Source organism: Harpia harpyja, chromosome 1 (genome assembly GCF_026419915.1).
Source record: "Harpia harpyja isolate bHarHar1 chromosome 1, bHarHar1 primary haplotype, whole genome shotgun sequence".
NCBI lineage: Eukaryota > Metazoa > Chordata > Aves > Accipitriformes > Accipitridae > Harpia > Harpia harpyja.
In genome coordinates this window covers 44048135-44064433 of record NC_068940.1, presented here as the reverse complement: position 1 = coordinate 44064433, position 16299 = coordinate 44048135, and the positions used below count along the sequence as shown (strand labels likewise).

Sequence of the window (16299 nt, the reverse complement as noted above, 5' to 3'; positions counted from 1 at the left end):
AATCCTGCAGAAGTACACAACCTAAATCTAAAGGGCTAAAACTAGGCTAAGTAACAGGCATCCATGTGCATGTCTGTATACTAGAGACAAATACATTTTAAGATCAGAATCAGTTCTTAAAAAAGATCCATCCCATACCTTGAACATATTTACTCCAGTTATTCGATATTGTTCTGAAAACCTCCTTCATGCTGTATTCATCTTATCTGCTACTGTAATTCACAGATTTTATTTCCCACTATATTTTTAATTTATATTGTGTTTTATTTATACTACTGTCTTTTACAAAACCCCAAATTTCAAAACTGACATAAGCATTACACACATAAAGTAGACTTCTTATTATCAACATGGCATAAGAGACAAAAAATGACAGGAATAAATCTTAGGTTTTATGCTGGCAAGATGTTCTGCAAAGTAAGTGACATTTCTCAGCAATACAAATTGTACATTAAAAGATAATTTTCAGAACATGATACCAGCTATGGAGTGCAGCACCATTACGCAAAGTAATATCGAAGCCGTGCTTTAGCAAATGCTGTTTTTGTGTTGTACTAGTTTGGCATCAAGATTGCATCAGGTCTTGTGAGTAGACTTTGGAGTGATTAAGTTTACTGTGCACAAAAGCCAGTTATTTGGCAAACTGTCAACACAGCGTAATTGATATTTTAATTACACTACTAATACATACATGCTGTTCACAATGAGCCTTCTCGTTGGTGTTACACAAACCATGTATATATAGTGCTGATTACTGTTCCAAAGAATTTTGCTTAAATGCAAACTTAAAAGCAACTGGTAACATTTTAAATTGCTATAAAAGCAAATTAAATTGTTTCGCAAATGCTTAACGGCAGGCAACATGCACCACAGTGCAAACAAGAGGGACCGTCTCACTTGACATATGTTCCGGGGATAATGCGTGCACCCTCCCCGTGGTTACAGCACAGTTATTTTATGGCTGATAAGGCGACTCTTTAACTAGTGGGACTGCCCCGGAGGCACCGGCTTATCAGAAAGATAGTGACCAACTCAAGGAGAGGAAAGGAAAGATTAGGAGGACTAATTTCTATGGAATAGTTAAAAGCTGCAACACAACTGGATTGCCATGCGGCGCAGAGACGCTGCTTAATTGAAAGCGGCAGTTACACCACCTTGGGATGGGACCTGCTGCCTTTCTGGCCAAGTGATGAGTAGGGGGAGATAAACCCAGTTTGCAGCACAAAACCAAAAGGGACACAGGCAAGAGAGACACTTCTACAGCCAGACTCACACACGCACGTTGACTCCCGCTGTGCAACACCCTTCCAGCACGGTACGATGTGGTGCTGTAGGTAAGAGCACATTTTAATGCTTTCCTACACCCCCTTCCTATGAGACAGAAAGAAAAGGGTGGACACAAGCATGTGGAAGTGGCTGCAGCACGAAGAAGGATGGATGGATGGATAAGAAGAAATCTAGATCAGGGGCGCAATGAAAAGGGAGGGGGTGTGGGTGTGAGCGCACTGTGTTTTACAGGCAGCAGATCTACGGTGCACCTCTGGCTATTACTTTGCACCTGTATATTATTTTTCTGTCTTGCCTCTGTAGGTAGTAAGTTCTCCAAGGTTGGGGTATCTCCTCCCTGTAGGTTTTGCACTGTGACAAGCACCTGTGACTCTGGCCCAGGTATGTATAATATACATGACATTACAGTTGTAACAGCATGTAACTGTAGTAATAATAATGATGATAATAATAACAGTAGTGATGCAATAATATATAGTAAAAGTAATTTATCGGTGGATATCACAGAAAATCTCCTAAGGGTGAGACCTCCTAGAGAACGCAGTAATCCCACGTGACCCATCCTTTGAGAGATGCCAGGTGGAATTTGTCACATCGAGGCAGGATCCCCCCAGACAACAATCCGGCACCGGCTGGCAGAAGCCTGCAAAGCTCAGGAATACTTTTGCTACCAAGCACTTTGTGTGTATCGCAGGTCTCGGAGCCCACCTCCATACAGCTATGCCAAAGGGAAACTGGGCCCGAGAGGTGCCATCCACCAGCCAAATCCTTTAGCCATCCATAAAATTTGGAGGCTGCAATCAAGCCTCTTTTGTCAGAGGATCCGGGCTGTTAGGAGGAGACTGTCTGCAGAGGGAAAACCCACTTTATAAAGCACCAAGGAGGAGACACACAAAGACATGAACAGGAGCAGTATCCTCCTCCCCCGGTTGGGTACCTAACTGCCTTTTGGAAAATCACTTCTCAAAAACCCATTGGCCATTTCCCTACAAGTGCAACGTGCTCTCACAGCAGCAGGGCCGGCTCCCCATCTCCTCTCCTCCTCCCTGGCCCTTCTCCATGCACAGCCCTGGCCAGACACAGGCAGGAGGCATGCTGAAGTAAGGGGACTTACTATAGCACGAGAGAAAAATATGATTTCAAACTACTGGAAAAAGCAACTTGGCTTATTGCAAAGTAAATTAATTAGTTAAGTGCTGTTGCTCTGTTGGAGGCTGACCATAGGGGATGGACCAGTGCGAAAGGGGAGCGGGGACTGCATCTGCCTCTGGAGAAGCTACTCTGGGTGGAGGTTGGGGCATCACCTTGCTGGGATCACCAGAGGCCCAGCAGCCTCCCCTCGTGCCCAACTGAGCTGCTGAGGAGCTCTGAGAGGTGTTCAGGAAAAAAGGCAGGTTCCTATGCAAGCTCCCCACCCTGGCAGGTGAAGGTCACCCTCTTGCAGATCTGGCAGGCCAAGGTGGCACCTTTCCTTCTTCATTTCCCTTGTTCAGGGAGTAAATCTTGCATTAGCGAGCAAAACCCACATCTGCTTTGCTGCTCAGCTATCACAACAGTTCACTTGTTGCTCAGCTATCACAACAGTTCACTTGTGTGAAAAGTGTATTATGACACCTTACTTTCTCGTATCTCAGAAATGGGATACCCATGGGTGAACCCAAGGACCAACCGCACAAGCATACTGGCAGGAGCTTGGTCCCTCAGGTCCCCTCTTCCCATGCACAGCCCAGTCCTCGTAAGCTCTGCTGCTGTCTGAGCACTCGCAGAGCTGGGAGCTGAGTGTGACTCCCATTGCCCTGATTCTCTCCCAGCAGCACTTGGTAGGGACCACTCAGAAGCATCTGCATTAGCTATGCAAAAAGAGGGGCTGCTGCTCTGCAAGGAGCTGGTACTGGTGTTCAGGATGACTGGGAAGCTCAGGAAGGACCTCTCCCATGGAAGAAGAGGACCCATATTCCCACAGGGACCTGCACTTCTGCCTGCAGGCACCAGCTCTGCACCTGCATCTCCAGCATCAGCAGTTGCTCCAAGAGCATGGGCAGGAGCAGCAGCATTCCTGCTCTCCCCGAACACAGAGCGCTCAGCCACGACGGCTAAAACTTCAGAAAGTAACTATCCATATGTGCCCCCTCCTCTGAGAAAGCATGTTTTTAAATACATACAAGAACAATTTACTCTTTGATTGGGAATCTTGTCTCCCAGGTTCCGACCTGGAGTGAAATTTTATGACCAAGCGATAAAGCTCGGGGGGAGGCGTGGAGGGAAGAGTGCTTTCAAATGAAAATGCCAACAGATACTTAAAGCCAGAAGCATGTGTGGGTGTTGCTAAATTAAGCTCGCAAGTAGGTGGGGCAAATGCCTTAAACGAGTTTGTGAAGGTAAAATAACGTTCATTAAAAATAGAAAAACAACTGAAAAAATATCCTTTGTATTCAACTTCACACTCGTACATCATAATGTTCCAGTAAAAGCCCATTTTCCCTTGAGATAATAAAAGAATTGAATTTTTCCTTATCGGTCATCTATTTTTCTAGCTAAAGCTATTACTCCCTCTCTGCGGTTGCTAGGCAACAAGAAATATTAATAGCAGCTTTTATTAGCTTAGCTTTAGCAGTGGAGTACCAGAATGAGAAAATGGAAAACATAAATGTGTTACATAAATCTTTCAACCTTTCAGGGTTTGTGTTAGTCTCTGTTTTCATAATGATTTATTGAAGTGATGGTTCATTTATGAGAAAAAGGAGTGTGAAATAAGAAAACGGAACATTACCCTGAAGGACTGTTTGAAAATAAATAATTATAGGAGGTGAAGAAAAGCTGTTTAAAACCATTTTTCTGAGTTTTATAAAATTTAAAAAGACATATTTCTTTCATTTATTGCCTCTGAGAAAAACACTAGCAGGGAATTGCAAACAGGGCTCTGTTTAATACAAAGAACCCTTCATGTATGGTTGTATTATTACTATTTTCCACCGCGGGCTCATGTTCAGGAGTTTAGTTTTTAAATACCGAACCATTAATAAGCAGAAAGCCAAATTAGTCAAAACCTAAAGCACACAACACAAAATTGCCAGTGCAAACTTATCCAGGACCGAAACACGGGGGACTCTGCGAAGTTTTTGCTACTGGTGACACACTGCCAGCCTGTGGTTTGAGGGAGCTGGTTGAGCATTGCCTGACTGCAGCTCTTGCTTGTTTGTTTATTTATTGAGGCTCTTCCGATGAGCTTGAACTTGCTCTAAAGGGCACTGCTGCATGTACGTTGCATTGGGATATAGGTTATTTTAAATAACTTATTTTAACAGGCAGTCATTCAAAATTATTGAAATATTTATGTATTGGAAGCATTTACCAACAACATGTAAGTTGTATTGCCTACAGGGATCACGTATTTCCAATGACTTAGATAAAAGACTGGCACATCTTACTTGGCTTTTGTGTCAACATCTAATTGGTTTCTTTCTTATATCCTCTGTTGGAAAACTTTCAACGCTCACTGGCTCTGTACAGCCACGTCCAACTGTGTTGCCTACCTCCACCACCGTGACCACTTTCCTAGGGCTGTACCCAGGGCGATCTAGAGAGAACTGCTGCGATTCCCACTGACCCTGGCTCAGGCTGTAAATAAGAAATGCTGCTGTGTTTAATGGGGAGCAGCGGTCTTGGGAAGGATGGGAGCTGGGGAGAGACCTGTGGAGCCAAGATTGCTGGCCAGGGGGCTGGTCTTGCAACCTGCCTGCAGGACGACCTTGCTCGAGCTCTTCTGGTGGGCACCAGAGAGGCTGCTTCTCCTTGGAGCCCTACACCATCCCCACAGCCGGGGCACGCACCCCCCAGCTCTGGGAAGGGACTACCTTTCCTTTCCATTTTTCACGCGGGAGACAGGCAGGTGTGTTATTGCTGAGTTGTTTTACTGTCTTCCCCTCTATGTTCCACAGCAAAGCCCCATAGCATTGGGAAATGGCTATTCAGGTTGCAAAGTCAAGCAGCTAACTCTTCAGGAATTTAAAGGTTGCACTCGTCCTTGCTACTACAATTCACCACCATTTACCTGTTACTCTCTCCCCTCTACATAAACAGGTTCCACAGGTAACTGAAAATTTGACACTTTTACACCATGAACGTGTATTTTCGCCACTGAAGATTTTTAATATTTTTCAAATAATCTGTTTCCATTCAACAAACTGAAACAAAGAAGTTCCAGGCTGTGGCTGCAGCCTTTTTTCACTTGCATCAGCTTGCTGTGAGCAAAAAAAAGTTATCCCACTGGGCTCAAGGAAATGTCAGCGCCTTTAAAATAGTCACAAAGATCTCTCATCGTGAGAAGCACCAGGAAGATGCAGATACAGGGCTAGTTGCCAGTCTCTCCAATCAAACTCTCTATACCTGCTACAAAGCCAATGTTTGCTCATAACAGCTGCCACATGTCCAAAATGATGTATCCCCCAAGCAAAAATACATGGCTCCACCCTAATTTCACCGGGCCATGGCAGAGCAGGAAAGAAGTAGGGTGGCTGCAGCCCCAGAACATGCGCCATGGGAAAACAGGCTGATTTTTTGGCATACCACAGCACGGCAACGTCCTTTGACCAGGCTCGGAGGAGCACAAAGTTTTGGGGTTTCCAAGCGGTGGTGGTGGGCTCTGGGCAGTGCTGTCCCCCTGACCAGGGCCTCCCGGCTCCCCCCACCCCAGCACAGCACCCAGGTACCAGGCACTGTCCCACCTGATAAGCAGAGATACCCCCAGCCCACTCAGCCGCTATCTAATATTTATGGAAATATGTTTTGCGCTGCATTGGAGATTCTTGGGCTCTGACCTTGATCGCCCTTTGTTTCTGTCAAATATGTTCTGCCAAATCCCTTCTGAAATCTCATTTATTCACAGCAGCTCCTTAACCCAGCAGGCACCCCACCGCGCCGGCGATCGCCGCCGATTCATGGCGTTTCTCTGCCCCTTTCCCTGCTTTCCCCCACGTCCCCATGGCCCCCTGGTCCCAGCCCCAGTGTGGCCCCAGCCCAGCAGGTCTCCCTGTGGATCCCCAGAGGGCTCAGCAGCTGCTTGTCCACACTGTAACACTGCTGGGATGTTCACAGTGGGCAAAGTCACTCTCTTTCCAAGGAAAACATCTTTTTTCCTCTTTGATTATTTATTCCTAAATACTCCCACTTCCAAATGACAATCACATCTCTTCTATTTTCTTTCCCTCCTGCCATTCCTGCTCCTTCCCTCCTCTTTCCTTCCTCTTTTCCCATAGCAAAAGAGAGGACATTACCAAAAAAAAAAATGCACTGTATTAAGAATTTTCTGTTTGGTTTTTGTCACCAACGCAAAAAATAACATGTCTTCCTCAAACAAGCCAGCCCTGCCTCCTCCCCAGCCTTCCTGCACCCCGCTCCATCGGTCCTCCTAACGTCACATTTTCTGCCATCTCTTTGCCTACTCTTGTCCATCCACCCCTGCTTCTCTCCTCTCCAGCTCCCTGCACCCTACCTTCAGTGTTTGAAAACTCCCTTAACTTCTAAAAACTGATGGGGGGAAAAAAAAAAAAAGGAAATAAAGTGACAAAAACAGCAGTGAAGAACCATGTTATGTAAATGTAGAGCTGGTCCACGGGGCACAGTGAAGTGCGCAGAGGTCGGTGGCATGGAGGGTGCTCTGGATGACAATGCTGAAGGGATAAGGAGGTGATGATGGTTTTGTTTTTTTCCCATCAGGGTACAGCTGCTTTGCTTGAATGAGGGGCTCCAGCTCCTGATACCCCATGGCTGGGCTGGAGCCAGGAGCAGGGTCTGGCATGCAGCAAATCTACCTTCACTCTCCAGCTCTCATCCTGCCATGGGAATTTCTGCGCTGATTTAAACTTGCTCTGACTTGGTATTCATCTGCATAATGGGAGCAGCAGCCTCCTCCCCTGCAGAGGCACTGGAAGGCTTAATTCAATATAAGGATAATGTTGGTACATCCCAGGACAAGAGATGCACCAAAGGGGACAGCAACCTGCGCCTGTATTTTCCTTATTCACTTCTGAGCTGCAGAGGAAAATACCAATCCCCATTGCTCTCAGCGAGTCCTAGCTCATGTCTTTTCAGCAGGTCGAGATTTTTTCATGAGGATGCCATAAAAAAATCCCAAGCCTCAATCTACATTAATAGAGGAAAAGTCTGACCAATGTCTAAACATTTTACCTTGAATTGCTTGTCATTTGTCACTGTATTCAAACCAAAAGACATGGCAGCCAAGGCAGGAAATAGCTGCATATGCAAAAACCAGTATGAACTACAGCAAAGAGCAGCAGCAGCAAGGAGAGAGGCTCCCAGCTCCAGCATTTGCATGAGCAACGTCGGTCCTGGAACAAAGACAAAACCTCTGCACGCCTCCTCCACAGTGCTCCGGCAAGGCTTGCTCCCAGCCTGGCTTCCTATCACTACCCATGCAGCAGTAAATCTTCTCTTTTTGGAAGTGTTAGCAAACAAGCCCCTTTCTTGATTCGGAGGCTTCCTGCTGCAAACACCCACCCGAAGGTGGTTGCCTTTCGGGCAGAGTTGTAGCATGTCGTGCGCCCTGCGCCGTCATGCCGCGATGCCTGAAGCATGGCTGGCTTCATGGGGCGACCACCAAGTGGGCTATGGCTCGATGGGCATGTGGGCAGGATGTATTAACCACATGAGTCTAAAAATCTGCTCTGTCTCCGGGATTTTATTGTGTTCTCATGTGCATGTGCTGCTCCCATTACCACTAACAGGAGTTATATGTGTGCGATGGGACGAACGCTGCTGTTGTGGGCTGGTGCTGGAGTAAGGGGAGACTTGATTTGGGCATCCAAAGAAAAGGGGCTAGAAGGTGTTACCTTTCAGTGGGAGAAGTCTGAGGGCATGGAAAAAAGGCTTTGACAGGAGGGTAAGGCAGGATTTAATTTTGACCTAAAATCGCAACACAGTTCACTCCTTGATCTACTTCCTTTGCTGCTGGGACCTCTGAAGATGTATTACAGCTCCAAGGGTTTCTGCTCAAAACTAAACAGTTTCAATTCACTGTCGGCTGGAAAATTCAGGGTTCACTGGATTTTTTATTTTCGTGGTAAGGGGCAAACAAATCTTAATCTCTCTATTCTACGTTTACAGCCCACTAAGCCCCCTTCTTATCTTCTCTGGCTCAGTCCTGATTTATTGTCACGATGCTGCATTTGTAAAACAGTACCATAAAGTAAGAAAGAGAACATTTCCCAAGGACTACTCCAAAATAAATTATTTTAGACATACAGAAGCTGCTTAATAAATCCAACTATTCTTGTTTCTTTAGGTATTTTAGAAAGTGATTTATAAGTGCAATATCACCTCTCAAAAATGAGACAATCAACACAGGATAAAATTATCGTGTTATGAAAATAGGGGTCAGGCAAAGGGGCTGTGCTTTAAATTAAACCAGGGAAAAATATTTCAAGTGAAATTGACTCTTTTTGTCTCAGAAATGAATGTTTTAATCACCTAAGAACCTACAAGCTAACACAGAGGCCTAAGTAATATTTAATTCCATAGAAATATGCCTCTGTTCAATATTGATGGGCAGAACATGATATTTTTCTTAAACACACTAACAATGAAACTTTGAGACACATCAAGACTTTAGAAAGCCTTGGGATTTTCCTAGACTAAGAGATAATATCCCATTTAAATATTTAAATATCGCTACCTTTCAGACCGTTATCTATTCAAGCAATCAACACCAAATGTTCTCCAGCTAGTGCAGTGGCAGACTCGCAGGCATACTATTTAAGTAAAATTAACTCTGATATTGATGCCATCCAACGGCACCCATGAAAATCAATGATCTTAAGAGAGAAACAATGTAGAGAACTAACCATAGGGCTAAATCTGCTAAAGAGGAAAATATTGTTAAACAGCAACAGTACTAATTCAATACCACTGTCAAAATCAAGTCACAACTTTTCCTCGGTGCTGCTGATATAGAAGCATCGTAAGGTCTAATTAGCCCTGAAGTTTCTTCCCGGAGCTGCACTTTACTTCATTACCCCTGCCTTATTTATTCTTACAGAAGAGTCATTTGAAACTTCGCAAGGTATCCCCTTGCCACGGCGTGAGCCAAGAGGCAATTTGAATTTGCAAGTGCAAGGAGGGATCTTGTTCCCCTTGAAATCAATCGGACAGCTTTTCCTTCATGGAGCATCCGTGCTCCTCCTGCTGATGCCACTGGGGCCACCCTGGCAGCAGGACTCAGGGGTGATGGGCTGGGGGCTTTTCCTAGCGGGAGAAAGGATGCAGGGCGCAGGGGTTATGAACTAGGGGCTTTGGCTGGTCACCTTCACATGGGGGATGGAGCACATGCACTTTGCTCGGTTCAGTGAGGATGTTACATACACGGAGGAAAACAACATTTCCCCCTGCTCTTGAGGGGTTAATAAGGCTCAGGAAGACACCAAACATAAAATTGCCACCATGCGCATGGCCACACAGGTGACTGCAGCGACTGCCACCGCACCCTGACCCTGGCGGGCAGCGAAGCTGGGCTGTGTCACCAGCTCTTCCCACCCCCCACTGCAAACATCTCATCGTTAACGTCCTTCTACATTCAATTGACTCATAACTCAAAATACAGAGTGGCTTTAATGAAAGACAATAAGAGGGGAAAGTCACTGACCGTGGGTAGCTGGCTGGAGAGAAGATGCCCATCCTGACTCAACATGTTGGAGACCATGATGGCCGGCAGGTCCATGTTCTGGTAGGGGTACGCTGGTATCAGGCTGTTTGGAGGGAGGCTATGGCACAGGGAGTGATATCCAGTTTCGTGGTCCACCAAGTGCAGGAGGGAAGGGTCGGGGAGATTAGGAGGTGTTATGGGAGGGATCTCATAGTCTTCATTATTCTCATTCTGACCGTTATACGTCTAAAACATGAAAAAGACATTTTGCAACGCATCACTGCCTTGTTGCTTCAGCAGAGAAAAGTGATTATTTGTGTAAGAAATACAAAAGCACATTCCAGCGAAAATGGTTTTGTTTTAATAAAAAAGACATCTCTAGTCCCAGACACCAGCAGGTTGTATCTAGGTAGGAGCCAGGTAGCGAGTGTGGCAGCACTGCACTGTCTGTCAGGGACACCACAGGTCCTCACACACCTCAGATCCGCCTGGGGCATCCCCACTGCTCTCCTCTCCCATGCTGCATCCCTCTAGCACATTTTTAGCTTGCCAAAACCTCAGCAGAAACCTTCGCGCCCGCATCGCAGCCAGGTGAGCTATGCTCGCAGAGCCCACGGCCACGAAGGAGCGTGGCTGTTTCCCAACCAGTTGCTGCATTTTTAAGTCAAAGTCCCTCCCTGGGCACCCAGCTCAGCTCTTACAGTATCTACAGCTTTTATTTTCGAGAGTTTTTATGAGAATTAGCTCCATAGAAATAACTAATACTTGGGAAAAAGATTCCTGTTGATTCCTCACAAACTCCAGCACAGAAGCTTCACCCAGGGAGGGAGGTTTGGAAACAAAGCTGTCACTTTTTAAAGAATCCTTTAAAGAAAGTCTGCATGACTTCACCACACATGGAGATTTGTCCTTCCTTATATCCTCATCCAAATTTCATTTGGAAAAGTGTTCCCTCTCCTCCCTACCAATGCTCCCTTGAGATGACCACAAACATGCAGAGATGTTGGTACTCCTTGTGCTTCCCATGTTTTCTGGTGGCTTGTTTAATTCTAAGCATTCCAATTTATATGGAGAAAGAATATGTTATTGCACCTGTGCAATCGTTTTCGCTTCAGACCAAAACATATTTGCTTCATAATGTAAGTCTGAATCTATCCAAAATTATTAATTATCAACGCAGAATATAATGAGTCTCTGGCAGAGGAGGCTTATTCTAAACATCTACCGTTTCACATATTTTTATAGCATATGAAATTCTGATTAGCCATAGTATTATACACATGGATTTTAAGCTAAATTTCCCAGATCACCTAGTTTCATGGTTGGATTTTGACTTAATACTTGATTTAAGAGCAAAACCCCAGATGTGTGCAAAACCAGTTAAGCACTGTAGGCTTTATTAATCCATTGCCCCAGAGCTCACACTCAGATTCATGCTCTTCATCACCCCAGACTGCGGGGAGAAAACCCTTAATAAAATAAAATAAACCCCATATTTAACCGGAATACAGCAGTCAGTGGGAGAGGCAGCGGGGAGCAAGGAGGTATCTGTGGATAGAGACGCGTCCCTGCGGGGTGTCGGAGCAGGTGGTCTCTCCTGCCTCACCCCAAAACCGGGGCTGGAAGCGCCTCATCCCCTGCTAAGCTGAACTCCCACTTCTCGCCTCCCCTCGGCCCATTGCAAAAAAAGACAGAGAAAAGAGCAGGTACTGCACATCCCACCTGACCCTTCATGTTCGCCTGAGATTCCCACTGGCTGTGGGGAAATATAAGTATGCAAGAAATACAAGACGGAGCCTGGGCTGAGATAGCTCTGTACCAACAGTTATTGTTTGGGGGAAATTCAAGCCCAGCTATTTTTCCAGCCAGCTTCTGTCTAGCAGTGGTATTATACAGGCAAGGCAGGGGGCTGAGAGGATGTACACAACGGCAGACAGATAGATCCCATTTAATATGTCTAGTAGTTAGGTTTCCGATTGGGCTATGCTCTTCGAGGTACACCGATTATTTCCCAGTTATTTAAGAGGATTTCGCTCCATGCTTTATGGAAAGGGATTTAAATAAATCATCGCACAGCAAACTTGTTCCTCCAACTGGTTTATTTTGGTATCAGGTATATAAGCAAGTAGCTTTGCTGTACTTAACTAAATTATGTAAAACCCACTCAAAGTTTCCTAAAGCTCTCTTCAAAACTACTAGTTCCTTGTGTTGCTGCAGAGCAGCTCACCAAAGGGCTTTGAGGCGGTTTTGTAAGGAGTGCGGAAGCCCCGTTGCCCTGCTCACCCCCCTGCACATTTCTGCCTCTGTTCTATTCCACCCAGGGAAATAAAAAAAAGACCTGTTTAAATCACAAAGCTTTCCGAATAGCTACAGTATTGTGCAGACATATCAAAATTACAATCAAAGCTGTACACAATCAAAATCAGATTAGACAATATCCAATCAACATAATCAGACTCGGCGCCTGCCAGCTTTTACACCCTATCGCTACAAACAATTTTCCAAAGCAAGCCACATTTATTCTATATATGTTTTAAATAGATCGCTAGAAAGATAAGGAAGGGAGATGAGACAGATAGACACTCGGAAGGGTGGGAAAGGGAGGTGATTTATTGCCACACGCGGTGCCTATTGACACGTCCGAGGTGACGTCTCTGTCCCCATGAAGGGTGGTCTCACGCCATGTGCACAAAAGCCGCCATCTCAAACCCTTTGCCAGTAACACCCAACACTCCCTTCTACCACCATGTGGGCTACGCTGCAGATTATATTTTCTATTCTTATGTTAATTTAAATTAAATTAAACAGCCAATTATACATTATAAGGATACATTACAAATTAGATTAGCGAGCTGGTCTGAACCCATTCATCCCACCAGGACTCCAAACGCGAGTGCAGAGAAGCTCGCTCTGCTAAAAGGCTGCCCGTTACGGTACACAAAAAAGCACAGAAGATCTAGGATTTTCCACTGTCAAACAGATGACAGTTGTTGTGATTACACATTATTCCTCTTCAAATTAAAACACTGAAATCAGCTGAAACAACAAGCCTCTTCTTGCAAACCCTCTCTCGGCTCGCACTGCAGGGCAGATGGGTGCTGCTTGGGAGTGGCAAACCCCTACTTCTGCCTGCAAGCAGGATGGAGCAAGAGGATCGAGCCAAGCACTCTCAGGGAGGGGACACTGCCTCTTCATTGACTCCCTCCTTGCCCTCAGACCCCCGTGCGTCTCTGCTATAGGGGCTGTGCTGCAGGGCCAGGCACCAGGCATGGACCAAACTGCCCTGAGCACAGCACTGGGGCTATGCCCCATACTTGCACAGCAATGCCACCGGATGGCATTGCAGCAGGTACAACCAACCTCCAACAGCAGCAAAATCATATTTAAAACCAATTTTTTCTTCTTGAAATCCAAGTTTCAACAGGGGTCCCTGGAGCATCTCCAGTCCACCTCCAGATTCAGGGTCAGAGGACAGAGGGGTGGAGGGGAAGTGATGCGGAGACATGAAAAGATGCATCCGTCTTGCTGTGCTCATGCCACGCAGCTTCCCCGCCACCCTTTCTTCATGCCTTGCTGGGCCACAGCTCCCTAGATCCATGCCTTCGGCATGGGAAAATGTGGAGGAGTCTGTAATGGGGAGAAAGGCTCTGGCTTCCAGCAAGGTGACACCCAGGCCACATCCAGGACCAAGAGGAATCAGAACAGGCAACCACATTCCTGGCTGCTCCCTCCTAGCTCACAAGCACAGGGCTGGGGACATGCTACCTGCATTCGAGAGGAAAGTCAGAATTGATGAACCCCTTGCAAGAGCACGGGGTGACTTACACAGCAAGGTCCCATTGCCAGAGCTGCAGTGGGACCAGCAGGCACAACCTCTGCTCCCAAAGCACCAGAGGGTCTTGGAGACAACCCCATGTGGCCTCCTGCCAACGCTGCTCCCCATCATAGGGACAATGTGCCAAGATCTCCCAGGCTTCCCGTACTCCCTGATGCTTTTCAGGAGAGGGAGGCAGAGATGGATAGGAGGCAACCAAAACCCCCAGGATCTGCAGGTGACCCACATAAGGCTAGTGGGGAAGGACACAACGGCTTGTGCAGCAGGAGAAGGCTGAGAGGGAGGACAGGGAAGCAGTGGGGCTGGAAAAGGGCTAAGGAGCTGGCAGAAGCAAGTCCCTGGGGGCAGGATGAGTGAGAACAGAGGGTGACACAGCAGAGCACTGCAGGATGGCCCTGGCCAACCAGGGGGAGCAGAGCTATTTGAGGATGAAGAGAGAGGACAGGAGTCCCTGCCTCTTGCATGCATGCTCAAGCAACAGCGCTGTGCACACCCTGAGCAAAGCTGTGCTAACCAGAGCCCAGGTGGTTCTGTGGTGCATGTTTGTGGGGGCAGAAGAAGCAGGAGTTCCAGTTAAAGGGTGCCCCGTATGGACATGGAGCTGAATCAAGAGTGTGGGTGGAGAACAAGAGCTTTACAGGGGAATGAGCTGGTCCCTCTGTCTGCCTGCAGTGTCCCAGGCATGGGGAAAGCCTGAGTTTTAACAGTAAAACTGGATCTTCTTTTATACAGCTGGATAAGCACCTGAATTATAAGCTCATCAAGTTGCGGACATCTTCTCTACTTGCCCCTAAGCTGCCTCTGAAAGTTACTGTGGGTCAAGGAGAGAAGCAAGGAGCTCTCACTCCAGACTGTCAGCATCCAGCGATGAGCAAGCTGGAAACAGCGCTGAGCATTTTCACGGCAATCATCTACCCTTGCTGTAGCAGCGCAAACGCCCGCAACAAAGGAATGCGTTTCTGCTGCTGCTCCAGGGCAGGAGAAAAACAATCCCACTTTTCTTCTGCTCTTATCAGCAGACTGCACCGGGCAGTGCTGGGGGAAGGTCAGGCAAGCAGTGCTGGAGCCAGGGCTGCCTTGCAGCCATGTGGGCTTGATGGGCGGTGGCTCAGAGGGCTGCCCTGGGAGCAGGCAGCAGGGCAGGTGGTGAGAGCTTCAGCCATGAAGCCTTCTTGTTTGCTTTGAGAAAGCCAGGCTACATCACTCAGCTTTTTTACAAAACCCTTGGATGCGTTTGCACCCAGTCACCAGCACACCTGAGACTGATGGGGTGTGCAGGGATGGGAATGGCGATGCCCCTTCCCAGCTCTCACTTTGATCTATTCAAAGCATTGGGCCAGATTTCACTCCTTCTAGCTCATGTATACTGAGCCCAGACATTTATCTGCCTTGCAGCATGCAGAGCCCAGTGCAGGAGAAGGCTCTCAGGCAGGAGGCGGCTTTGGGGACTGGTCTGTCGATGGCAAACAGCTCATCTCTGCTGCAAACACGGAGCACATCTATGAGTTATGAACATGCCCTGCGTGTCCCTCACCTCTGCACTGTGAGATGGCCCGGCAGGCAGGGTGACCCTGCAGACCCTCTGCCATTGGACTCAAAACCACACTTAATGTTGCTGCTGCTTCATCTTTTGCTCCTATGCTGTGCCTCCTCTTGAACTGCAAGTAAAGCCAAGCCCTGGCAAGGTCCCACCAGCCACCCGGTAACAAAACTGCTCTGCCTAACTGTGGGCCTGAGCCCAGGGGAGTGTTCCCAGCAATGACAGCAAAGAGGAGGTGTTTTGGATCCACCCACCCACCCTTTGCACTGGCCAGCGGATCTGAGACTAAGGGACATCCAGACATCTTAATGCAGCGCAGGTCTTGAGGGACCAGCTGTGATTCAGCCACAGCCGTGTTTTAAAAGACACTACGAATTCGCCATGCAGGTGACTCAGGAGGGAGCTACAAGTGTTGAGCATGTGTACCAATTAAGCCTTTAGCTTTCTCCTGCCTTTGCCCTCTTGGAAGGGGAGGAAAGCGCTGCCTTTCTTTACAAAACACTCCACAGCTGGCCAGTGCCATCTCTCCACTGCGCGTTGGTATTAGCCTTAGAGGACGTGACTTGACCAAGGACCTAGGAAACTGTTCTCCTCAGCAGCATGGCAAATGTCCAGTGACCCCAATTCTCCACTGAGTCATGTTCTGTGTGATTATCTGCAAGGATCCAGGAGTTGCAGCCAAGCATTGATTCAGAGAAATATTATTCACAGTGAGAAGGATAGAGATTTGCAGTATTATTGCAGGTAAATATTTGCCCTGTCAAATAACATTCAACAGTAAATATGAGCCTAAGAGAGAACATTTATTCTTGGTAAGGTACAAGGAAATATGTAGGCTGGCGTGATCCATCCCACCCTAATCATCCAGAGGACACAAAACACCATGGACTCTGTACCATCGCTCATCTACTAACTAGGTTTTCCCTGCAGCTAACGCAAGAGCTTGCTGCTGTAGGAATGTGACCCTCTAGACACTTCAGA

General features: G+C 47.0%; 1 protein-coding gene across 4 annotated transcripts in view; it reads right to left on the bottom strand.

Annotated features, from left to right (window-relative positions):
• TOX2 (TOX high mobility group box family member 2) overlaps nt 1–16299 on the bottom strand; it is a 160407-nt gene that overhangs the window by 57477 nt on the left and 86631 nt on the right. For all 4 annotated transcript variants that reach the window (XM_052789990.1, XM_052789997.1, XM_052790004.1 and 1 more), the window contains exon 3: nt 9944–10189. In XM_052789990.1, coding sequence (XP_052645950.1) covers nt 9944–10189 — 246 coding nt within the window. The remainder of the gene's footprint in view (nt 1–9943; nt 10190–16299) is intronic.